Raw genomic sequence first — 26254 nt, forward strand, 5'->3', positions numbered from 1 at the left:
TATAAAGTCTAGCAATGAATAAAATTGTACTCCAGTTTATTGATCAATAACACAGAGATACATAAGTACAAATATGTATATACACACATATATTATATATGCATATATGAATATTGAAGGTGATTATATAATAAATGAAGGTTTCAACTAGGATAAATTCACTGTACCCTTTTCAAGCTGATACCAAAATTGTTCATCGTCAACATTACAAAAACTCACATAGAAGTTTTCTTCTTTAAAATGCAAATATAGGGTAATAGAAGTAAAAAAAAAAGTTAGCAATGTATGACAACTACAGAGATTACGTTTTTTCAACTGCAAAGTGCTTCAAATTATGGATCATAATCCTCAGGATAAACTGGATTGGAATAGAGTTGTTAGGCACATGCTATTAAAAAAAAAAAAAAAAAGAATAGAAAATCCACCCAATCCACCCAGTTCTATTTATATAGAATACTTGAGTAGTTGCTCATAATCTTAATTTTTCAAATGATTTTATGATTATTTATATATGAAAATCATTGTTAATAAAAGTGATTTGCACTTTAGTATTGTGTGGGGAAATTTAAAAATAAGTGAAATAAATATCCAGGTCTCACTCACAAGAGAGCTGAATTAAGTTTCTTGGAGTGCATCTTGGGGGATAATATTTTGCAAGTGTTCTCTAGGTAATACAATGCTAAAGATAGGGCTAGGAAACACTGGTCTAGAACTCGAAAACTGATGTTCACACAATTTCCACTAGTTCTTATAGGCTATGTTGACTGATTTCATTTATTTATATTATTCTTTTGGCCTGCAACTGTGCCTGAATCTATAACCTCTGAACACTGAGCACTGTTTACACTAGAAATTGCAACTGCTTAAAAGTAGACACAACAAACCAAAATCTACTGAGGTCAGATTAGAGAGAGAATTCTTCATATTTGTGCAAGTAGAGGAAGTCTTTATTTGTTTTTTGCTTTGCTTTTGTTTTTGTTTTTGGTCTGGGGGTGCTGTGGGTTGAACCAGAGGCTTTGTGGATGCTACATAAGTGCTCTGCCACTGAGATATATCACCAGCTCTAGTGGAAGAAGAGTTTTAAAGGGATTCAGACAGGGACCACTAGTGAGTAAGCAGATGTTTATGAGACTTACTGAAGGCAGGGAGGAGTTGCTACAGATGAAGAAGAGGAGAGAAAGAAAGAGCAAAATGTAACATGATTTTGAAGGCCGAATTCTTGGTAGAAAAAGTAGAACAGAATGGTGTTTGGGGGACACTAACAAACCACACATAACATTCCAGTTTTGTGTCTAATGAGAACATGTTTTTATATAGTTTCTGAAAAATACATCAAAATACTAAAACAGCCTCCTTAAAACTAATACCATGATTTTCCCACTTAGTTGGTCATAAACATTAGGAATATTAACTATCTCCCTAATTCAAAATAATCTCCTTAGCTAGGGAATTCAGGGGCCCTCACTTTCTAAGTGTTAGAGGACAAACAGATGAGGATGGTGGGACACAGGATTAAGAGAATCATTCTGTAAAGTGGGCCTATTGTGCTGATGCCCATGTGCTTTCTTTTCTTTCTTTTTTTAATTTTCTTTTATTTTTTATTATTAGTTATTCAAAACATTACAAAGCTCTTGACATATCATATTTTATACATTTGATTCCAGCAGATTATGAGCTCCCATTTTTACCCCATATACAGATTGCAGAATTGTAACTGATGTGATTCTGCATGTGCTTTCTTTTAAAAAAAAAAAAATTATCTGCATCCCTGCCCGGGCTGAGTGGACAGGATATGTCACATTCCTCAGCAAACTACCTGTTATCTGCAAGGAAATGATGCAGGAAAAAATGTTCACAAGAGGAACCCAAGTTACATTGAAGAGGGAGATTTTTGTGATGCTTTCATAGACAAGATTCTGGAAGATAAGGATAATTGCCCCAACCATAAAATCTGTAAGAATTTATGGTTATGAATCTAATTAGAACCACTCAGCATAGACACAGGGGACCTAGAATTGTCGTGGCAGAGAGTACTTAAAATTTTCATGTCCTTTTGCTGTCAGTCAAAAGTCAAGAGGTGGACTCAGATGGGACTCTTAGAAAACTTCTCTGGGATCCCCCAATAAAGCTAAAGTGCAGGAGAGACACACTGTCCCCCTCCTCTCTGAGAAGACCCACTCTGTCCCTTGAGAGTGTCCTCTTTCCTTTTTCCTATCCTTTCAATAAACTCATTTCTGTTATTCTGAATGACATGTCTGAAATATTTCTGACTTGATCATAAAAAATTGGGTTCTGAAGGATGGGTCTTTGTTCTACCTCAGTATCTTGGAAGGCCCCAGCTCCATAATTACAAATTAATGTTTTGGATACATACCTCACCACTTTCTGCACTGTATTCTCACCTCTGTACTGCTCTGATATCTTTTTCTGCTTCTGAAAACTTAATCACATTGTGAAAGTTCTGCATATCATTCAAACTAAAAGAAAAAAATATTTCTTTCTCTCCTCAAAGCCTTTCTGACTGTTCCTTTAGAAACATATTGCAAAATATTGTATTTCTGCTACTAGTTAAGTTGGTGTTCTACATTACATAGTTTTGGTACATGTTTCAATATACAAAGATTTGAAGGTAAACTATTGAGAAATCCCTCTTTCTAAATCCAGTTTTGCAGACAACAGAGGAAAAAGGGATGATATTATTTATTTATTTTTCTCTCTCCCTTATTTCCTTCTTCTGCTGCCTGGGTTTCTTCAGGTATGAATGATCTGAGTATGCACTTTCTAATTTTTAATTTAGTCTAATTAAATCTGCACAACACAGTTGGCATTTGTTGTTAAACCTAGACATCATAGATCTACAAGCTTAATTCTGCCACACTGAAACTTTAAAGAGCTAAAATTTCATTACTGTCATTTTGAATGAAAAACCATAGGACTCAGGTCTATATTTTCTAATATAATTTGGAGGTTAAGTATCTTCCTGCCTATAATATGATGTCTCATAATACTTGGATTATTTGCCTTAGCTGGAGAATATTACAGAATCATATCCTGTGTTTGTTTTTTAAAATTTTGTTTTGAAATACTTTAATGGCTTCCAGTCTCTTGGTTGTGGAAACGAAGCATGATGCTGAGTCTGTAGTCACCAACTTATGCCTCTAACATCTGTTCACAGTTACATTCTAAGAATCTGGTGGTGGAACTCCCTAATGGAACAACTACTTAGTTCATATCTAAAGAGAATTTGCATTATCACATTTAGGATTTCAAAGTTTATATGGCACATATTACATGTGATTAGAAAGTTTCATGGAGACATGAACAAGAATTTTAAAATGCTTATGTCCTTTTTTTCAAACCACTTTAAGTTAGTCTTACATCTTGAGAATCACAAGGAATGGTACTTGGATTTTCTTTCTTAGTTGATTCAACTCGAGTGTTTTCATTGTTTCCAGTAGCACTTTGCTGGGGAGAGAGAGAGAGAGAGAGAGAGAGAGAGAGAGAGAGAGAGAGAGAGAGAAAGCAAGCATTAAAAACAAGAAAAATGGATTTAACAAACAGATTCACATAGTCATTGTAAAACATGGTACAAAGGCAGCATTGTACTCAGAGAAAAACAAGAAAGTAGCAATTGGTATATAACAGAGACCTTACAACTGTAACTTAGAAATTATTCACATTGAAAATAAATACTTTTTGTTCAAATTTTCATTGGTGATGTCCATTGGGATTAATTTGCCAATGAATATATTCATTTCTTATAATATATTATTTTAAAGATCCTGGACCCTCAAAAGCCAGATACCACACTGGGTGCCATGGCACACACCTGTAATCCCAGTGGCTTGGGAGGCTGAGGCAGGAGGATAGCGAGTTCAAAGCCAGCCTCAGCAAAAGTGAGGTATTAAGCAACTCAGTGAGACTCTGTCTCTAAAGAAAATAAAAAATAGGGCTGGGTTTTTGGTTCAGTGGTCAGGTGGCCCTGAGTTTAATTCCAGATAACAACAACAAAAAAAGGCTGATACCCGTTCTTTCTCTTTATTTAAATCCCTAGCATGCTTAATTTTCATAATAATAAAGAAAATGCTATGTAATACCTCATAAATTACATAGAGGATTATATTCACTCCATTGCTTCACTAAGCAAGTTCTGCTTTATACCTCTGGGAAACCTAAATATAATTCTAGAATTTATCTCTTTAGGAACACTACATTGAACAAGAAGTTTCCTGGTTTTTACCAGAGAATAGTATGCCACAACTAATGTATTTCTATATCACTATAGATAGTTCTAATATTATTCACTCAAATGTGAATGTCTTTTTCAGGCAGAGCTGATTTAAATATGGTGTTACACTCATCAAAGCATGAGGGGACTTCTGCAGAAGAGACAAACAATAAATTCAACAAATGCTATTTCCTGAGTCTGACACTTTGATCACAGGGGGAAAAGAAATATATAGACAGATACACATATACCTATATGGTATACCAATTTCATTTGGTATAATAAGAAAAGGCATTGTAGACGGGGTATCTTTAAAATGTATCTCTGAATAGTTCAGCAAGAATGAGGAGACTCTCTGTGTGAAGGTAATCATTTAACCAAAGACACAAAGGAAGAAGGGTCCTGTGTTAGCATGTGGCTTTATAACGTAGGAGCAGACTAAACATGGAAAAAATACAGCAAAGTAGAGAGCTACAGAATTGTAGTACAAAGATCATACTTAATTTAGTAGCCAAAAGGAGGTCCCTTGGATATTTTGAAACAATATGGCATGGCCAAAACCTTGTTACCATGATGTGACAGCAGCATACAGGTAAAAATAGAACAGAAGACAAAGAGATCAGCAGACTAATAAAGAAGCCATTAAAATGAGCACGAAGATGGTAACAAGGGCTGACGGAGTTGTCAATACTGACAATTTAAAGCAGATTGGACAAGTATTATATATTGAGATAAAAGGTTAGAATTGATGAAATTTGATGAGTTCTATAGAAATAGACAAACTGGAAGAAAAATATCTTTATAGCAAGAAGGGTGACATTATATTTCCATTAGAGAGTTTAAAGCATTTAGGACTCCTAAATAGACAGGCACTATTGGATAGCAACATTAAAAAGAAAATCAATTTTAACAAGAATCAAAACAGCTATTTATTCAGCTAAAATATACTGAACATCTACCACCTATCTTCCCATAGCCTCCAACTTACAGTCACATTGAGGAAACAGGTTAAAAAGAATAAAAGCAATAAATAAGCACTAGTACTGAAGGAAAGTCTCCCCTGGCTCACAATAAGAACTATAGCTGCAGCACTGTGAAGAATAGATTAAATCACTGAAACAGAAAAGAGGCAAAGTTAGTATATTTTGTTTCTACTGAACAATCAGATAACTGAACATAGTCCCTGGATTGCCTTGTAAATTTCTTTTAATATTTAACAACATTTAAGAAAAAAGAAATATATTCTGACAATAGTTATTTTTATTTCTCAATGCCATCGCTCAGTCTTCATCAATATTAAAATGCATGGATATCTTATATAGCCACAATTTTAGCCCCCATGTTCTAAGTACTGTCTTTGCGCATCTAATATAAATGTTGCCACCCTTACATGTTTTTATCTATGATTTATAGGTATACAATTCATAGGGTATAATTGGAAAACTGTGATGCACTTGAATATTTTGACAGTTTTCAATTTGAGGTTATGTGAATAATATTGTGATGAACATCAACCTTCTTGTCTCCAGATTGAATGGATATTTCATATCATTCTTGACATTGATTTAAACATCTGCCTCACTTAATAGGCTGGGAGTTTCCAAAAGGGTAGATATCATTTATTTCTTATTTAAAAAGAAAATTTACTCTTTTAGTTATTTACTTATTTGCTTTTTGATCTTTTTGTGTGTATGGTACTGAGGAATGAACCTGGGAGCACTCTACCCCTGAGCTATATCCCAGCACTTTTTATTTTTATTTTGAAACAAGTTCTCTCCAAGTTGCTCAGGCTGGTCTCAAGTTGCCATCTTCCTGCCTCACCCTCCCTAGTATCCAGGTTTAAAGGAGTGTGCCACCATAACCAGCTTAGATATTACTTTTTATTCATCAATGCCTTCTTAGAAGCTAGTGCATATTTTGAAGTCAATTTATTTTTGTTTATCTTTTCCCTTTTGTTGTTTATTTGCAATAGGTTTCTTAGGATTAAAAAAAAAAAGGTCAGAACTGAATCAAAGGGAACGTACATATTTATGGTTGGAGAAATCTTTCCAAACAGTGTCAGTTGTAATGACTCCAACAATGTAAGACCACAATATTTGCTATGCATACATTCTATACAAAATGTTTAGAATTCAAAGATTGAAAAACACAGCTCTTTATCTCCAAGTGCACCTGTTTGCTCATCCTAAAATGTTCCTCATTCCTAATCATCTCTGATTTCTTTCTTTAGGGTTGTGTTTCTCTCAAGATATGGTACATACTAAGGAATGTGTTCTCTTTCAATTCCCTGTCCTACGCAAGATATGAGAATGTGATCCGAGTTAGGACATTAGTAGCTGCATCACTGGAATTTAATTGATGAGAATAAGTCTGGACTGTTACATACACAGACGAGATAGACTGGGTTTAAATGGGCTGGCTGCAACTTTAAGCTATCAAGGCCACACAAAAAAAAATCACACAACACAGACATAATTTTTCAAATCGAGGACAGGATGGCTCTTTAACCTTAAGGGTCATCTTCCCTGATTTAAAGAGAGCCAGAACTCATGATCCATTTATTTATAGGGGAATTAACAAAGGATTTTCGATAGAATGTTCTTTACCACATAAGGCAGGGGGTCGGCTGGTCAAGCCCCAAAGAGTAACACCCAGGTCCAGAGCCATGGGAAAGCAGACTTCTTTGCTGAATGAAGGAGGAGGCCACCTGCATCACGCAGCACAAACAACATGCAATGCCAGACCAACACCCACTTGGCTTAAGGATGAGAGAGGATGCTTAATATAGCTCATGGGTGGCTCCCAATAAATAAAGAACACTGCTACAGTGATTAGGTTCATTACTTCTGGTTGGATGCCTTGGCTCAGTTGTTCCTAAAACAAAACCCTTATCATTCATGTGTCCCTGGAGCAGCCTTTGTTTCTGTTTTCCCCAGGCTTGATTCTGCAATTCTTCCTTGATTTTATGATCTTCTGATATTCTACCTCTGAATTCCCCTTCACTCAATATGTTCAAATTAGCACTTGTTGCATGTAACTAGGGAGGGCCAAATAATGCAAAATGTCAAAGCCATAAGTTGAAATTGACAGCACAAGGTAAGTGCTGTGATAGTGGTCTACCATGGAGCCAACCAGATTAAAACCTAACTGAATTGGACAAGCTCTTTAATGATGGAATTAATATTTCATGGTGTTCAACATATTCCTAAAAATATACATTTGTGCAGATGATACATTTTAATGCTTGATGAATGACATATTCTTGTGCAAATATTTTACATTTATGAAAATGTTCCCAGACTTTGGAGGTGCAATAGAGACAAGAATATGTCCAAAGTGAGAAGTTTTATTTACTATTTAACTATTCATTTGACAATTTACTTATCTATAATTTTGTGAACCTTTGATATTTTGAATGAAAGATAAAAGAGCCTTTATTTTATTAAGCTGACAAAAATGAGAGGGAAAGACTACTACAACTTTCTTTCTCCATAAATTTGCTAATATCTTCCCCTGTTTTCATCAACTAAATAACTGAGGTGCCTGGTTTTCTACATTTTATATTAAATACTGAGGTTATCACACTTAATTTTGCTTCAGAATTAAAAGAACTATAGTAATTATTTTTAACAATGGAAAGAAATTATATATTACTGCAAAGGTATAAGCACCAATGCATAATTTTTTTTATTTATTTAAATAAAGAAAGCAGAGCATTTAATTAAAGCACTGCTTGCTTTTAAGCCTAATATATGTATTTCTCTGTCACTGACATCTCTTCTTTATACTCTTGTATAAAGAAAGCAAAATGAAAAAAATATATATAAAACTTATTGAATCTGATAAGCAAACTTGAATTTGAACTGACTTTGGGGATAGATAATGAATTTTGTAGTCAAAGAAATGTGGATTTCAATCTTGGATTAGCACTTAAATGAAATAGGGCTTCAGACAATTTATATATCTTTGCAGGACTGCTGTTTCCTGCTGCTCTGCCAAAGGAGGGCAAAATCACTTAAATTGCAGTGTGCTTTTTTTTTGTCATTTGTTTCAGGGGAGTAGGAAACTAAATATAAAGTGTCTGGTACCTTCTGGGAATCTATTGCTTTAAAATTTACTATTTACTTGAATAAATAGAGACCTCCATCTTAGTCTGGGAAAGTATGGCCCTGAAATAGAGTGACTATATTAGTAAACTAAATGGTGGACTTGGGCTGCCCCCCAAAAGTTATGCCAGTATCTTCTGACAAAAGATGGAACATTAACTTCTCTGGCAAAGTATATGATGAAATTAAGGATCTCAAGATGAGGGAATTGCACTTTTATTGCTCATTATGGACTGAAAAAATGAAGTACTATAAATAGGGTGACTTAAAACAATAGCAATCTCTTTCCACAGTTCTGGAGGCTAAAACTCCCGGATCAAGGACCTGCAGAGTTGCTTCTGGTAAGGACATTATTTCTACCCTGCAGTTGGCTGCCACAGCACTCTATACTCACTATGCCAAGAAAACAACCTCTCTGGTTTCTTATTAGACACTGATTTTGTCAGGTCATGCTTGTGCTTATTTCCACTTAACATTTAAACTTAATTGCATCCATAAAAGTCCTGTCTCTAAAAATAGAATCAAGTTTTAAGAGGATATAATACATTTCATAGCACATTAGATTATTTGCATGGGTCTAAACACCATCACAAATGTGCTTATAAGAAAGAGGAGTTCACAAACACACAGAAGAGAAAGCAGAGCAAATATAGAGGCTGAAGTAAGAGTGATGTAGTTATGAATCCAGAATGCCCAATAACCACCAGAAACCAGAAGATGCATGGAATAAATTCATATCTACAGTCCCCAAAGAGGATGCAATCCTGTCAGATTTCAAACTTCTGGATTCCAGACATGTGAAAGAAGGTGTTTCGGTAACATATAGCCATCATGTTTGTGAGAAGTCATTACAGCAGTAATAGATTATTAAAACAACCATACCTTCCTCTAATTTAGAATGTGCTAGACATTCATTTTCCTGTCTCTTGAATGTACTTTATGGTCTTATTCAATAAAAATAATTTATTATTCCTTCCATAGAATAACTCTCATATTTTGAGATAAAAAGCGAAGCCTAAATATTTTAAATAATGTTCAGAATCCATATTGAAAATCATTGAAGCCTCAATTAAAGAAACTATTTCATAAATGGATAAAACTAGAATTTCCATTCAGACACTTTCAAGTCAAGAATTCCAGAACAAACGAAATATCATAGTCCTTCCCATATATTTTAGAAGAAAGAAGTAGTATGCATATTACATACACATTTTCTAATTTAACTTGATTTTTCTATAGTGTGCATCTTTTAACAAAAAGGAATGAATTGGAAGAGGTGATATGTAAAGGTCTTTCCTTAGAGGTAGAAAGATCCAGAATAATTTTCTGGGAAAGAAAATGTAGCTAACATGGAAAAATTGGTTTGTTTCTGGACTCACAAGTGTCCTCATAGTTATACTATGTACATATGTAGGGATATAGGGATAGACTGAATATATAAGATATGATTCACTTTATATGTATATTTGTATGTACAATCACCAAGTATACCTCAGCTAACTGACAAGCATTTTAAGTGAAATCTTTTGTCTCAAAACCAAATGATATTAATCATGTTTATGAACAAGATACAGTAAACAATAATCAGATTTACTCTGATATCTGAAATGCAAAAATAAGAAATAGTAGCATTGAGGAAACTGACAAAAGGCCACGAGGAACAGAGACTCCTGAGGGACACAAAGGAGATGCATAGAATCTATACCATTGTCAATCAGATGCCAAGAAAAGGGCCACAAAGAGCTGAACCAATGAGACACAATTAGTTCTAAAGACCTATTCTGATAGTGAATAACGCTGACCAAGCCACACACGCAGTGGGCTCTTCAGCTATCTATACTCCAAGGGCTTAATGAGGATTATGAAGATGAATGACATGATTGAAGTTGTTATTTTGTTCAATTGACTTGATTTAGTTCCCATGAATCCTTACCAAAAGTGAGATTATGAACACTTTAAAGACAAGGACAACACTTCTTTTGTCACTGTGAATTTTCATACCTACCATCAAGACTGAGAAAAAAAAATTACTTGATATAATTTTAAAAAATAAGAGAACTCTTGAAATATTATAACAGAACTGTGTGTGACAGGTATTATTGTTTTCATATGTTAAGTAAACAAACAAAAACTCTGGAAGCTACATTGATTCAGCAATAAAAACCTGTTATTTGTATGATATAGCTAGTGACTTCATCCATGCTGTTAGATTTTAATTTCTTTGGTTTTTCAACTCTATCTTAGTACTCCCTCCTTATATTTAAGAATGATTGATGAGATTCATCTGCACTTATGATAAGCACCCTCTTTAAGCTCAAATTATGGAATGACTTCTTCCAGGGTCAGGTTTATCTATATTATTTGCTACCTGTTAAAACAGAACAAAACAAACAAACAAACAATAAATAAATAAATAAGAATAAGAAAGAAAAAGAAAAAAGAAAACTTTACAGAATCTGTTTATGCAGTACAGTTCACCAAAATACATTTCAATTTCAGTAAGCCTTGCTGGATGGCCAAGTAATTGTTTTGAGAAAGCAGAATAGAATAAAATAAAATACATAAACATATAAAATGAGAGACATTTTATGTAACAACATTTTAAAATATTGTTAAATCCAAGTGCTGTGGCAAGTTCCTATAGTCTCAGCCACTCAAGAGGCTGAGGCAGCAGATGGCTTGAACCTAGGAGTTAGAGGCCACCCTGAGCAACAGAACAGAATGTCATGTCTAAAAATCAATAGATAAATAGGCAAATAAAAACAACTTTTCAAGAAAAATATTCCAGAGTGTTTTAGAAAATTTAAAAAGAGAAGTGGAAAGGAGAGTATATGTCATTGCTCCTCCTCTCTGTCATCAGATGAGGTCATTTGGTGCAATCAAAATAAATAATAGATATTTTTCAAAGTTGAACTAATACTTTGCATTAATATTTCTTTGTTCCTCATTTATTAAAGTCCTTCTAATATGCATCAGAAGAAAATATGCATCTTGGTTACCCTTCTTCCTTGTTTACCTTACCAGGAAATACTTACCAGGAAGTACAGAGATACACATATATTTGTCTGTGGTTACTTTTATATTCCTCACCCTTAAGGTGCTTCCCATATTAACAGTTTTAAAATGAAGACACACAAGGTTCAAGGTAGTGTTTCTTTCCAGCTCTGCAACTTCAGATTCTTTGCTAAAGTAAGATGATTGCTAAGAGGGATAAGAAAATCTTGTGGGATTTTGTATAATAGAGTTATTTCTAAATAAGAGTCACTGAATAACTCCCTAGTGGCAAAATAAATGACTTTATTATTGACAAAATCAAATCTTGAGCTTTACTCGAAACTTCCTTTGGTCTAATGTGTTCAGAAACTATGGTATACAGGATGGTTAAGCGCTGTCTCTATTGTCAAAGATGTGTGTGTTTGATAGGCACTCCATCGCAGCAAATTCTAGCAATTCAGTGTTTTCCGAACCAGTCCTACACAATCTTCTGTGTCTTTCTTCAATTTGTTCTACTTATTTCAATTTAGTTTCTTCCCTGGATATAATTACAAACCCTGTGCATGCTACACGGCCAGGTTCAATCACACCTTCCTTCCCAAGCACTTTCTGAGAACATTTCTGTGATTCTAAGTGATGGAAAAAAATTTGACACTATTTAAGGATATTTGTATGGTAGGGAGCGCTAGAGTAATAATATAACTTAATTCAAGGTATACTAAAAGGTAAAGAAAATTGTGCTTTAGAATCCCCATTTTTGTCCAAAAAATAACATAGAAACTCAGATATTAATTAAGACACTTCTCCAAAGTCCTAGTGTTACTGAGTCTGAAGCAATACCAACATACTAATTTTCCTCTGTTAGCATAACACATCACAACATACCAAGTTAATGGACATTCATTATCTTAAAGTTCTGGGTGGCTTGATATCTTGTATGATTTTCAGCAGGCTAAAATTAATATTCCTGATGAGTCTTTGCTTGTTCTTTTTTGTTTGTTTGTTTTTCTTTCTTAATGTACTAGGACCAAAATTATACTCCATGGTCTCCTCCATCTGCTAATAGGCATTTCACAGGCTTTGAGTCTTTACTCCCTTCCTATTTACAGGCCTACAACATTGTAACTCTCTGTGCCTGGTATAGTAGCAAATCCCAACTCCCTCCTGCCATCACTGACTATTTTTAAGGTCCCTTTACAAGTATATTGTTCTCATAGAGATAAATCTGTATAATCTCAATTTTTTTGTCAATTGGTTTTCAATTTTAATTTTCCCTTTTCATGAAACCTATTCAAAATTTACTATGTTTCTATTTTAAAAAATACATTTATGAAGAACTCATACATCCAAGAGAAATTCATAATAGACTTTTAAAAAGTCTTAAATTGGATTTCAGATAAAAATGGTATATTATTGGGGGCCGTGAGTGAATTATAGGTTTATTTGAGCCATATCAAGGCAGGGAGGTTTGCTTTTCTGAGAACTCTCAATGAAACTCCACCAACTTGAGACAGCCCAGATTATGCTGACACCCTGCCCTGGTCCAGGCAACCCTAGGTTCAAATACAGCAGCCAGAAGGGAGAGGAAGTAGGCATAACCTGCTAAGCCTCAATCAACTTCTCCCTGTTTTCCCCATTGCTGTTTCCAACCCATTTAATTAAAGACTGCAAGCTCCATTTTGGTTTTAGATACAGCTTCCATCACAGCTAGATCATACCACCATGTCGCAAGCTGTTCATTTATTTCTGAATCTTGTCTTTATTTTATTTTATTTTTTAGTTTCTCATACCTTTAATATTTCGAATCTGACTTACCTTCTGACTTCCAGGAAACTGAGTAAAGGCCATGGGGGCCACAATAGTTATTTTAAATATTTGGAATATAGTAAAAGGAAACTTTTGTAGGAAATTTAGAAATTCAAAATGCTTAGACATAAAAAGAGAATAAGGCAAGTAACTTAAAATGTTAGGAAAATAGTTCAAATAAGGAGGGAAAAGCTGATGTAAGAGAGGAGGAGCAAAGTTAGAAAATTTTAGTATTTGAAAATATTAAGGCATAGTAAATGTAATATTTCCTGAATATCAATGTCTAAAAAATATATTATTTGGAGCAAGGAAGTTGGTGTAAATTTATTTACAGAAGAAGTTTAGAAGATAGGGTTAGAGATGCAGTTCAGTGGTAGGCTAGTACTTGCCTATCATGTGCAAAGTCCTGGGAACATCATAAAGAATAAAATAACAATAAAAATGAATAAAATAAAAATCTAACAAAAAAGATGCATAGGCCACAGACAATACTGTGAACACTTTCCTATGTTAATCCATGGGAAATCAGCCACTTTCTTGAAAACTATGATTTCTCAATGCTTAAATAAAATGGAAAATTTGTTTATGAAAGAGATCAATAATATAGTGGGGAAAAATCATATCACACACCCCAGTATAAATAGTTGTTTGCAAATCAAAAGGTTTTAACCAGAATATATAAAAAAAGATTCTCATGAATATATAAGTAAATAACAAACTTCAAATTAGAAAAAGGAAAAGATATAAGTAACCTTTCTTCAAATTGAAAACCCAAATTGCATGTTACATGAGCAAATGATGGCTTTATCTTATTAATATTTAAGAAAAAGCAATTTAATACCCAAGTGAGCTATCAATTTGTATACTAGACTGGCAAAATTTAAGGCTTAAAGTGGTAAGTGCCCGTAAGTACATGGAACAGAACGAGAGTAATCAATCTTTAATGTTTGTAAATCTAAATTTTAAACACCTATTTTTGGAAAAAATGGTCTTCAGTAATTCATAATATTGTCAGGGATGTGCTTTTAACCACACATTTCCCTTCCTGGTTATTTCTTAAAGATTTTTTTATATGTAGTGTTACTCATATGATACGAAACCGACTGCTTATCACCAAAGTGTTCATGAGAACAAAGAATGAATTACCCTAATTTTTAAGCATTTGGGGATTAGAATTAATTTTATTTTATTTTATTTATTTTTTTTTAATTTTTATTGTTGGTTGTTCAAAACATTACATAGTTCTTGATATATCATATTTCACACTTTGATTCAAGTGGGTTATGAACTCCCATTTTTACCCCATATACAGATTGCAGAATCACATCAGTTACACATCCATTGATTTACATATTACCATACTAGTGTCTGTTGTATTCTGCTGCCTTTCCTATCCTCTACTATCCCCCCTCCCCTCCCCTCCTCTCTCTCTACCCCCTCTACTGTCATTCATTTCTCCCCCTTGTATTATTTTTCCCTTTCCCCTCACTTCCACTTGTATGTAATTTTGTATAACCCTGAGGGTCTCCTTCCATTTCCATGCAATTTCCCTTCTCTCTCCCTTTCCCTCCCACCTCTCATCCCTGTTTAATGTTAATCTTCTTCTCATGCTCTTCGTCCCTACTCTGTTCTTAGTTACTCTCCTTGTATCAAAGAAGACATTTGGCATTTGTTTTTTAGGGATTGGCTAGCTTCACTTAGCATAATCTGCTCTAATGCCATCATTTCCCTGCAAATTCCATGATTTTGTCATTTTTTAATGCAGAGTAATACTCCATTGTGTATAAATGCCACATTTTTTATCCATTCGTCTATTGAAGGGCATCTAGGTTGGTTCCACAGTCTTGCTATTGTGAATTGTGCTGCTATGAACATCGATGTAGCAGTGTCCCTGTAGCATGCTCTTTTTAGGTCTTTAGGGAATAGACCGAGAAGGGGAATAGCTGGGTCAAATGGTGGTTCCATTCCCAGCTTTCCAAGAAATCTCCATACTGCTTTCCAAATTGGCTGCACCAATTTGCAGTCCCACCAGCAATGTACAATTGTACACTTTTCCGCACATCCTCGCCAGCACTTGTTGCTGTTTGACTTCATAATGGCTGCCAATCTTACTGGAGTGAGATGGTATCTTAGGGTGGTTTTGATTTGCATTTCTCTGACTGCAAGAGATGGTGAGCATTTTTTCATGTACTTGTTGATTGATTGTATGTCCTCCTCTGAGAAGTGTCTGTTCAGGTCCTTGGCCCATTTGTTGATTGGGTTATTTGTTATCTTATTGTCTAATTTTTGGAGTTCTTTGTATACTCTGGATATTAGGGCTCTATCTGAAGTGTGAGAAGTAAGATTTGTTCCCAGGATGTAGGCTCCCTATTTACCTCTCTTATTGTTTCTTTTGCTGAGAAAAAACTTTTTAGTTTGAGTAAGTCCCATTTGTTGATTCTAGTTATTAACTCTTGTGCTATGGGTGTCCTATTGAGGAATTTGGAGCCCGACCCCACAGTATGTAGATCGTAGCCAACTTTTTCTTCTATCAGACGCTGTGTCTCTGATTTGATATCAAGCTCCTTGATCCATTTTGAGTTAACTTTTGTGCATGGCGAGAGAAAGGGATTCAGTTTCATTTTGTTGCATATGTATTTCCAGTTTTCCCAGCACCATTTGTTGAAGATGCTATCCTTCCTCCATTGCATGCTTTTAGCCCCTTTATCAAATATAAGATAGTTGTAGTTTTGTGGATTGGTTTCTGTGTCCTCTATTTTGTACCATTGGTCCACCCGCCTGTTTTGGTACCAGTACCATGCTGTTTTTGTTACTATTGCTCTGTAGTATAGTTTGAAGTCTGGTATCGCTATACCGCCTGATTCACACTTCCTGCTTAGCATTGTTTTTGCTATTCTGGGTCTTTTATTTTTCCATATGAATTTCATGATTGCTTTCTCTATTTCTACAAGAAATGCCGTTGGGATTTTGATTGGCATTGCATTAAACCTATAGAGAACTTTTGGTAATATCGCCATTTTGATGATGTTAGTTCTGCCTATCCATGAACAGGGTATATTTTTCCATCTTCTAAGATCTTCTTCTATTTCTCTCTTTAGGGTTCTGTAGTTTTCATTGTATAAGTCTTTCACCTCTTTTGTTAGGTTGATTCCCAAGTATTTTATTTTTTTTGAGGATATTGTGAATGGGGTGGTTGTCCTCATTTCCATTTCAGAGGATTTGTTGCTGATATACAGGAATGCCTTTGATTTATGCGTGTTGATTTTATATCCTGCCACTTTGCTGAATTCATTTATTAGCTCTAGTAGTTTCTTTGTAGACCTTTTTGGGTGTGCTAGATATAGAAACATGTCATCTGCAAATAGTGATAATTTAAGCTCTTCTTTTCCTAATTTTATGTCTTTAATTTCTTTTGTCTGTCTAATTGCTCTGGCCAGTGTTTTGAGAACTATGTTGAACAGAAGTGGTGAGACAGGGCATCCCTGTCTTGTTCCAGATTTTAGAGGGAATGCCTTCAGTTTTTCTCCATTCAGAATGATGCTAGCCTGAGGCTTAGCATAGATTGCTTTTACAATATTGAGGTATGTTCCTGTTATCCCTAGTTTTTCTAGAGTTTTGAACATAAAGGGATGTTGTACTTTATCGAATGCTTTTTCCGCATCTATCGAGATGATCATATGGTTCTTATTTTTAAGTCTATTGATGTGGTGAATAACATTTATTGATTTCCGTATATTGAACCAGCCTTGCATCCCAGGGATGAATCCTACTTGATCATGGTGCACCATTTTTTTGATATGTTTTTGTATCCGATTTGCCAGAATTTTATTGAGGATTTTTGCATCTAGGTTCATTAGAGATATTGGTCTGTAGTTTTCTTTCTTTGAAGTGTCTTTGTCTGCTTTAGGAATCAGGGTGATGTTGGCCTCGTAGAATGAATTTGGAAGTTCTCCCTCTTTTTCTATTTCCTGAAATAGCTTGAAAAGTATTGGTATTAGTTCCTCTTTAAAGGTTTTGTAAAACTCTGCTGTATACCCATCCGGTCCTGGGCTTTTCTTAGTTGGTAGTCTTTTGATGGTTTCTTCTATTTCCTCAATTGATATTGGTCTGTTTAGGTTGTCTATATCCTACTGACTCAATCTGGGCAGATCATAGGACTTAAGAAATTTATCGATGCCTTCACTATCTTCTATTTTATTCGAGTATAAGGATTCAAAATAATTTCTGATTATCTTCTGTATTTCTGAAGTGTCTTTTTTGATATTGCCTTTTTTTATCCCGTATGCTAGTAATTTGAGTTCTCTCTCTCCTTCTCTTCGTTAGCATGGCTAAGGGTCTGTCGATTTTATTTATTTTTTCAAAGAACCAACTTTTAGTTTTGTCAATTTTTTCAATTGTTTCTTTTGTTTCGATTTCATTACTTTCAGCTCTGATTTTAATTATTTCTTGCCTTCTACTTCTTTTGCTGTTGTTTTGCTCTTCTTTTTCTAGGATTTTGAGATGAAGTATGAGATCATTTATTTGTTGGTTTTTTTCTTTTTTTAAGGAATGAACTCCAAGCAATGAATTTTCCTCTTAGAACTGCTTTCAATGTGTCCCATAGATTCTGATATGTTGTGTCTGTGTTTTCATTTATCTCTAAGAATTTTTTAATTTCCTCCTTGATGTCTTCTATAACCCATTGATCATTCAGTAACCTATTGTTCATTCTCCAAGTGATACATGATTTTTCCTTCCTTCTTTTATTGTTGATTTTCAGTTTCATTCCATTATGATCAGATAAGATGCATGGTATTATCTCTACTCCTTTATATTTTCTAAGAGTTGCCCTGTGACATAATATATGATCTATTTTTGAGAAGGATCCATGTGATGCTGAGAAAAAAGTGTAACTGCTTGATGTTGGGTGGTATATTCTATATATGTCACTTAAGTCTAGGTTATTAATTGTGCTATTGAGTTCTATAGTTTCCTTATTCAACTTTTGTTTGGAAGATCTGTCCAGTGGTGAGAGAGGTGTGTTGAAGTCTCCCATGATTATTGTATGGTGGTCTATTAGACTCTTGAACTTGAGAAGAGTTTGTTTGATGAACATAGCTGCACCATTGTTTGGGGCATATATATTTATGATTGTTATGTCTTGTTGGTGTATTGTTCCCTTGAGCAGTATGTAGTGTCCCTCTTTATCCCTTTTGATTAACTTGGGCTTGAAATCTATTTTATTTGATATGAGTATGGACACTCCTGCTTGTTTCCGAAATCCGTATGAGTGATATGATTTTTCCCAACCTTTCACCTTCAGCCTATGTATGTCTTTTCCTATCAAATGCGTCTCCTGTAGGCAGCATATTGTTGGGTCTTGTTTTGTGATCCATTCTACTAGCCTGTGTCTCTTAATTGGGGAGTTTAAGCCATTAACATTTAGGGTTATTATTGAGATATGGGTTGTTCTTCCCGCCATATTTGTTTATTTATGTTACTAAACATGGTTTGTTTTCCTCTTGGATTATTTTTCCCCCCTTTACTGTCCTACCTCCCACTGTTGGTTTTCATTGTTATTTTCCATTTCCTCTTCCTGTAATGTTTTGCCTAGGATGTTTTGAAGAGATGGTTTTCTAGCTGCAAATTCTTTTAACTTTTGTTTATCGTGGAAGATTTTAATTTCATCTTCTATCCTGAAGCTTAATTTTGCTGGATACACAATTCTTGGTTGGAACCCATTTTCTTTCAGCGTTTGAAATATGTTGTTCCAGGATCTTCTAGCTTTCAGAGTCTGTGTTGAAAGATCAGCTGTTATCCTGATTGGTTTACCCCTAAATGTAATCTGCTTCCTTTCTCTTGTAGCTTTTAAAATTCTCTCCTTATTCTGTATGTTGGCCATCTTCATTATAATGTGTCTAGGTGTGGATCTCTTATGATTTTGCACATTCAGCGTCCTGTAGGCTTCTAGGATTTGGGATTCTGTCTCATTCTTCAAGTCTGGGAAGTTTTCTCATATTATTTCATTGAATAGATAGTTCATTCCTTTGGTTTGGAGCTCTATACCTTCCTGTATCTCAATGACTCTTAAGTTTGGTCTCTTTATGTTATCCCATATTTCTTGGATGTTCTGCTCATGGTTTCTTAACAGTCTTGCTGAGCTGTCTATGTTCTTTTCCAGTTGAAATACTTTGTCTTCATTGTCTGATGTTCTATCTTCTAAGTGTTCTACTCTGCTGGTATTATTCTCAATTGAGTTTTTAAGTTGGTTTATTGCCTCCTGTATTTCTAGGATTTCTGTTTGTTTGTTTGTTTTTTATAACCTCTATCTCCCTGTATAGTTGATCTTTTGCTTCTTGGATTTGTTTATGTAATTCATTGTCGAAGTGATCTTTCATTGTCTGATTTTGCTGTCTAATATCTTCCTTGAGACTCTAGATCATCTGAAGCATGTATATCCTGAATTCTTTATCTGACATTCCATCTGCTACAGGTATTACCTCTTCTAAAGTTGAGTTGACCTGCATTGCTAGTGGTCCTTTCTTTCCTTGTCTTTTCATACTGCTCACGTTTCTTTCTGCTTGGTGAAACTGTTGTGTTTTTGAAATTTTCCCCCTATATATTTATATTGCTCTTGTATAGTTGAAAATTCTCACTTGCAGGGGCGGGCGGCGGCTGTGCTCCTCCTCCAATTGGGGTGATCTGTCTACCACACTGACGGGTCGCTGGGCCTGTTCTGCAGGTCGGTCGCAGGTCTGCCTACCTTGCAGGCGCGGATGGTGGCTCTGCTCTGCCCTTACTCCAATTGGGGTGACATGTCTACCACGCCGGCGGGTCGCTGGGCCTGTTCCGGGCGCAGGCGGCAGCTCTGCTCTGCCCCTCTGGCTTGATGACAATGTGAGAGAGACTCGGGTGTTTGTGACTCACTTTCTTTACCAGGAGACCAACTGTTTCTGTCGCCGGTGGTATCGATGAAGTTCTCTCCTCCACCGCTTTCTGATGACATCAGATCTCTGCCATGTTGGTATCCCATGCGAATGGCAGCATTTCGTTCCCTTTGCCAGGTGACCAAAGCAACGGGTGAGTCCTGACCGGCCCTCACAAGCCCCGTCTCAGTCCTGTTGCCACTGCCTATGAAGGCTCGGTTGGTATTTACCTCCACAGTATTCAGCAGGACCCGGACCGAGAAGCAGTTTCCGTGGGTTCTTTAGCCCTGGACCAGAGCAGTTCCGGGAGCCGGAATTCGGCCACTCCGGGCTCGGTGTATGTTCTGATAGGAGCAGGCTCCAAGAAGCAGTTTCCGCAGGTTCTTTAGCACTGAGCCTGAGTAATTTGTCTGTGAGACGCAGGCGAATGGCAGCCTGAAATTACCTTTTCTATAACTGAATGAGCTGTGATCAGTCGAAAACAGGGATGGTGACGTCAGCTCTCCAAGATGGTGGCCGCTGGCTTCTAGCATTAATTTTAGTAATGAAAATCTATTTAAATACAATTATAAGCAACAAGCTTGAATATATTATAGAAATTTTTGGAAAAAAGTTCCAAAAAATTGTAGGGTACTATTTTTATGAAATTCAAAAACAATAAAAATTTTAACTCTTAAAGCCAAAAGTATACAAAGGAAATATAGACATATATAGTGGAAAAGCTTGGAAATAACAAACACAAAATTTAGAACAGAGATTGCACATGAATCCTCAAGCTAATATCAATAATATTGATAACATACCAAATCATGTTTGTTGGTGGGTAAGTTTCTTCTGTGTGCTTATTTTATAATTATTTACATGTCTTACACAAAACATGCAATAGTTATCCTAACAGTTGTACAATACAAGTATTAACATGGAATTTAAAAAAAAAAATCCAAAAATAAAATAGTTCACAAAACATTGTGTGCAGTATCATTCTCTTCAGTGAAAATACGAAAAGCAAAGTTGCTGAGAGAATGTATGTGATGTTTTCTTTTTTTCTGCTTCAGGAAATTATTAATTTTTTCATGTTCTTGTAAAATTATTTGCCATTTTCAGTATATTTGTTTTTTACTTGAAACAGCATAGATATCTTTCCTAAAATGAAAAATAATCAAAATATCAAATATTGTATGTGTGCACAAGATTAACTATAGTCACTGAAGGTTGTCCTATATAAAGGATGCACTGAAATTTGAAATGAGGAAAAGAGGAGATAGAGAAGATGATTTAGATTTCAGGAAATATGAAATGGAGAAAAAGATGAGGGAAGTATGGGTAGTAAACCCAGCACATGAACATACTCCAAGGAGCAAGTAGAGCAAATGCTGTATCAAGTAATATTTGGACTTGACTTCCACATGGAGGAGTGTGGAATCCATGCTATAGGCAAAGAAAGTGGATGGTATCTAAACACTAATGTTTACTATCTCAACACCTGTAGATACAATTTAACTTTAGTAATTGACACACAATTAATTTAAAATTCTATATAAATTAACAATAACGTATATGAAGACTGAAAAAAAGTGCATTATAGGTGTTTTTAAAATTCATCTATGCTAACAATGTTGGTAATAAAAAGCAAAACTAATGTAAATAACAGCATACAGTATTTATTCAAGAGAATTATTTTAAATTAATCATGAGTAGTAGAATTTTAGACTTCCAGAGTATTTTGAAGTTGAATATTGCTGTACTAACATGAATTGCTAATTAATAAATTATTAATAAATGTTTGTATTAAGATTTGAAAGTGGCATAAATACTTGTATTCACTAGAAGGACTGTGTTTGTAATATATTCTTTCTTATGCTAATAGTTTCTGAGAAATAATCAGTAAATATTGCCTATCTACAATTGGATACAAGAAAATTTTAAAATACTATAATTATTCATGAATCTGTTTCTTATTATGTTTGTAGATTTGTGGGATCCAGGCGTATAATGAGAACTATTTGCAATTATGTGGATATATATGATTAAAATCTACAAAAAGAATTCAATTTATATAAGGGCAAAAACTTTCACAGGTTTAAATGGCTGAAACATAATAATTAAATGAAAAAATATCTCTGAGATTCTCTTATGTGTGTGAGCAACGAGGGGTAACAATAATAGTGACAATTTACAGATCCCTTAATATATGCAGAAAAATTGTTACTTATGTATATTATAGTCTATCAATCAGTCATACTCTTAAAAATGAGGAAATTACAGGACAGAGGGTAAGAAATTTGCCCCAACTTAACAAAGCAAGTAAATTTAGAGCTTATTCAGATACTTCTAAAAATTAGTGCTAGTACTGAACATCAATAAATATTAAGAATTTAAAAATCTACATTAAAAAATAAACTTAAGTTATTTTGACCTACATTTTTTTACTTCACTCTCCAGAGCATCTCTAAAGGATTTTCAGGAAGAACCATATTCACAATGTAACAGTTTAAATACCTTGTAACTCTCAATTTTGAATCAATCAACTCTCATGCATATCCAGAAACTTTTCTGTTAAATTTTGAAAAGCATTTCCTTTCATCTCATTTTAACACAAATATGCAAGAATTTGAAGTTATAATCCAGCAATATTTCATCAGCAACATGGAGTGCCCAGATAACTTTCAACTTCCCAGTCTAAAATCAATTTTGTAAGTTTTTAATAAGTATCTCCAAACATAACATTCTTAGGTTCATATATGATTATGCCACCAGTGAAACTCCACATCATGTACAACCACAAGATTGGGATCTTAATTAGAATAAGTCATACTCCATGTATGTGAAATAAGTCAAAATATACTCTATTGTCAGGTATATCTAAAAAGAACAAATTAAAAAAATGATTTCTTAAGCAGATATCCATTTATATTAAATTATGGGTGTTTCCCACTGGAAAGCTCCACTGAGTTTATGATATTATTAACATCTACGAAGTACTAAAGATAAAGGACACGTGATTCAAAGCACCTTCCTTATGTCAATATTGCCATAGGGCTGGGAATGCAGGTTAGTGGTAGAGCTCTTGCCTAGCATTCACAGGACCCTGAGTTCAATCACCAACACCTCAAAAATAATATTACAAACACACATACACACACAATATTGTCATAACCCGAATGCCTTATACATACACCTTCTTTTTAGGCTACCAGTGAGTATTTAATTCATTTGTTCTTATTTCACAACCAACAGCTTGGGTGATCATGATGTGGTCAAAAACAGCAGATTGCAAAACAGACATGAGCCCTATGTTCATGGAACATTCCATCTGGGGACACAAGCTACTTCAGAAAAATTTAGTTAAATGCAATTTGTATAACTGACATGAAAGAAAATTTTAGCCTCATTCGAGAACACAGCACACAACACTGTGAGCTGACCCATATAGAAGTCAGGTGTGCTCCCTGAAGAAGTGATGTCAGGTATGAGTCCTGATAAATGAGCAGTAGTTCTCCAGATGAAGAACCCAGGGAGAGCTTTCCATAAAAAGGAAGTAGAAGTTATACTGGAATAAGGAGTGAGGGACTATTATAACTTTAATAACCAGCCCCCCTCCGCCCCCGCCGCCCTGCAAAGCGATAAACCACAGATGGGGAGAAATTCAGTTGAAGTGGAATCTATGGATGTCTCATTGCTGCCCCTAGTTCTTCTTTCCATCTTACATTTTTTATCTTTGTCTCCAGATTCATCCCCATTGTATACTAGTAGCTTCAAAACGGGTCTCCGGGTCTCCAATTCTACCATTCCTCTCCATCAGCAGTACACTCCTTGTACTACTCTGTGTAGAGCAGTGATTTGAATTGTGGCTTGTGACTGTTTATGCCTGAGTTATGCTGGGACCTTCCTGTGTGAAAGTGAAGGTTAAGATGGCCCAGTTGCTCTGGTGATGCCAGCCAGAAGAGGCTACTTGCAAAGCCACAGAGCTGAATCAGTCAGAACCTTGAGCTCAGGATCCAGTTCCCAGGGATAGAGAATTCTGGGCATAACAATATGTCCTCAATGTCTTGCAAGTTTCACTGCAAACCTTCAAATCTGTCTGCTTTTCTAAAACTTTCTCATAAATAAGTGTTTGATGACAAAATCTATATAATAAACATGCTGTGCTAGCTCTGGGTCACTCATCTCTCATCAAGGGGTATCAAGTACCACTTGGCCTCAGTTTTCTCTATGTGTATCTATTTATCTTTTCTCTATCTCCCATTTCCTTTCATGTTTCTGAATTGATGGCCATGCTGGTAGTGGAACTACTCCATGTTGCATCCTCCAAAATTCTGAGAAAGAAACAAAATAAAAGATTAAGGTGAATCTGATCATGTTTCTCTTCCTAAACTGGCTTCTACATTCATTCTACATTCAGGTTAACAAGAATATTCCTGGATCTTGGTCAGAAGTTCCTTTGAAAATTCTTTGATGCCTCTTTCTGTCCATGCTAACTTACTCTTCTCACCAGCAGCAGCTCAACATTCATCATTTCTCTTCTTATACACCCACTGTTCTTTTTTTTTAAGAAAGAGAGAGAGAGAGAGAATTTTTAAAAATATTTATTTATTTAGTTAGTTAGTTAGTTTTTGGCGGAAACAACATCTTTCTTTGTATGTGGTGCTGAGGATGGAACCCGGGCCGCACACATGCCAGGCGAGCGCGCTACCGCTTGAGCCACATCCCCAGCCCCCACTGTTCTTCTTATATACCCACTGTCTATATCTCTCTGTCTTTGTTTGTACTTTTCCTCCCTGTCTCACCTACACCTGCACACACACTCTCACATAAACACACGTGTGGAAGTACATAGACAGTATATTCATGTCCTACATTATTCATAAATATCCCCTCCTGATCCTGCTCCTCTGTCTATGTCTAGAATTTATACTTCCCCTTACCCTTTTCCTTGTAAATTCTCATTCATCCTTGGAAACACCATTTGAATATACCTGCACTAATGAGTCTTCCTTAAATTTTTCATGGATGTCTCATCAAACTATTCTTCACATTCTGTTATTTCATAGATTTTTAAATAGATAGCCAACCCTTCGCATCCACAAGAAATTGGTTCCAACACACTCCTCTCAGGTACAAAAAACCCAGGATATTTTTGTAAAATAGTGCTGCATTTGCATATAACCTCCTCACATCCTTCCATATGCTTTAAGTTACCAACAATTGACTTATACTACTTAATATAAGTGTTATGCAGATAGTTGTCCTAATGGATTGGTAATAAAATAATGAAGGAAAAAAGTCTGTACATGTCCAGGACATACAAAATTTTTGTTCCTTAATATTTTTAGTGTTGATTTGGCTAAACCCATGGACACAGTGCCTGGAGGTATGAAGGGCTGGATGTAGTTTACCTGGGGGCTTGGGTGGTGGCTAAGTGTTACAGCACTTGCCTAGCATGTGTGAGACACTGGGTTCATTCTCAGAACTGCATATAAATAAATAAAATAAAGGTCCTTTGAAAACTTAAAAATATATATTTAAAAAAATTATTTTTCTTACACACAAAAGACTTGGTATCAGTTAAAAATCACTTGTGAGTTCTATAAGCTTCAACTAACAGTAGTGTAAACACCAAGGGTTTATTATCTCAAGTATGAAATCTTTAAAATAGAAGGGGTCTAGAGTTGGTTAGTTTTGCAACCAATCTTCATCACAAAGATCTGGGGTGCTTTTCATCTTTCTACTCTGCTGTATTCAGAATACCCCCTAGTAATTTTGAGATTACTGTAACAGTTCTAATCTAATAAACTCTCCAAATTACTCAAATTACTTTATTGGCTACATACAACCCTAGGCTTATTATGTATTTTATCTCTTGTAGTGTGATCAATAGAAGGATTTTTGAAGTAGACATCAAGAAGAATTATTAATTGTTAATTGGGCACTAACATGTCATAGAAATGTACAAGGCTTCAAAAATCAAAGTATTTTTAAGAGATAACATCTGTGCAGGAGAAACAGATATGAAAATAAATAATGCTGGCAGATATTTAAATGTCAAATCAAAACTGAAGTGTTTGATAATGACAGAATATATTTATTGTTATGTATACCAACACCAGAAATATAACTCTAGAGAAATGACAGCAGAAATGAAGTTTATGTGACTTGTGAAACATAAGAAGGATACATAGAACGCAGTAAGAGTGATTCTTCAAATGAAGGAGAAT

General features: G+C 35.0%; 1 protein-coding gene across 1 annotated transcript in view; it reads right to left on the reverse strand.

Moving 5' to 3' along the window:
• Nucleotides 1–26254, reverse strand: part of Luzp2 (leucine zipper protein 2) — a 286032-nt gene that overhangs the window by 13445 nt on the left and 246333 nt on the right. The window contains exon 8 of the mRNA XM_027936693.2: nt 3379–3471. Coding sequence (XP_027792494.2) covers nt 3379–3471 — 93 coding nt within the window. The remainder of the gene's footprint in view (nt 1–3378; nt 3472–26254) is intronic.

The sequence above is a fragment of the Marmota flaviventris genome, chromosome 9, assembly GCF_047511675.1.
Source record: "Marmota flaviventris isolate mMarFla1 chromosome 9, mMarFla1.hap1, whole genome shotgun sequence".
Taxonomy (NCBI): Eukaryota; Metazoa; Chordata; class Mammalia; order Rodentia; family Sciuridae; genus Marmota; species Marmota flaviventris.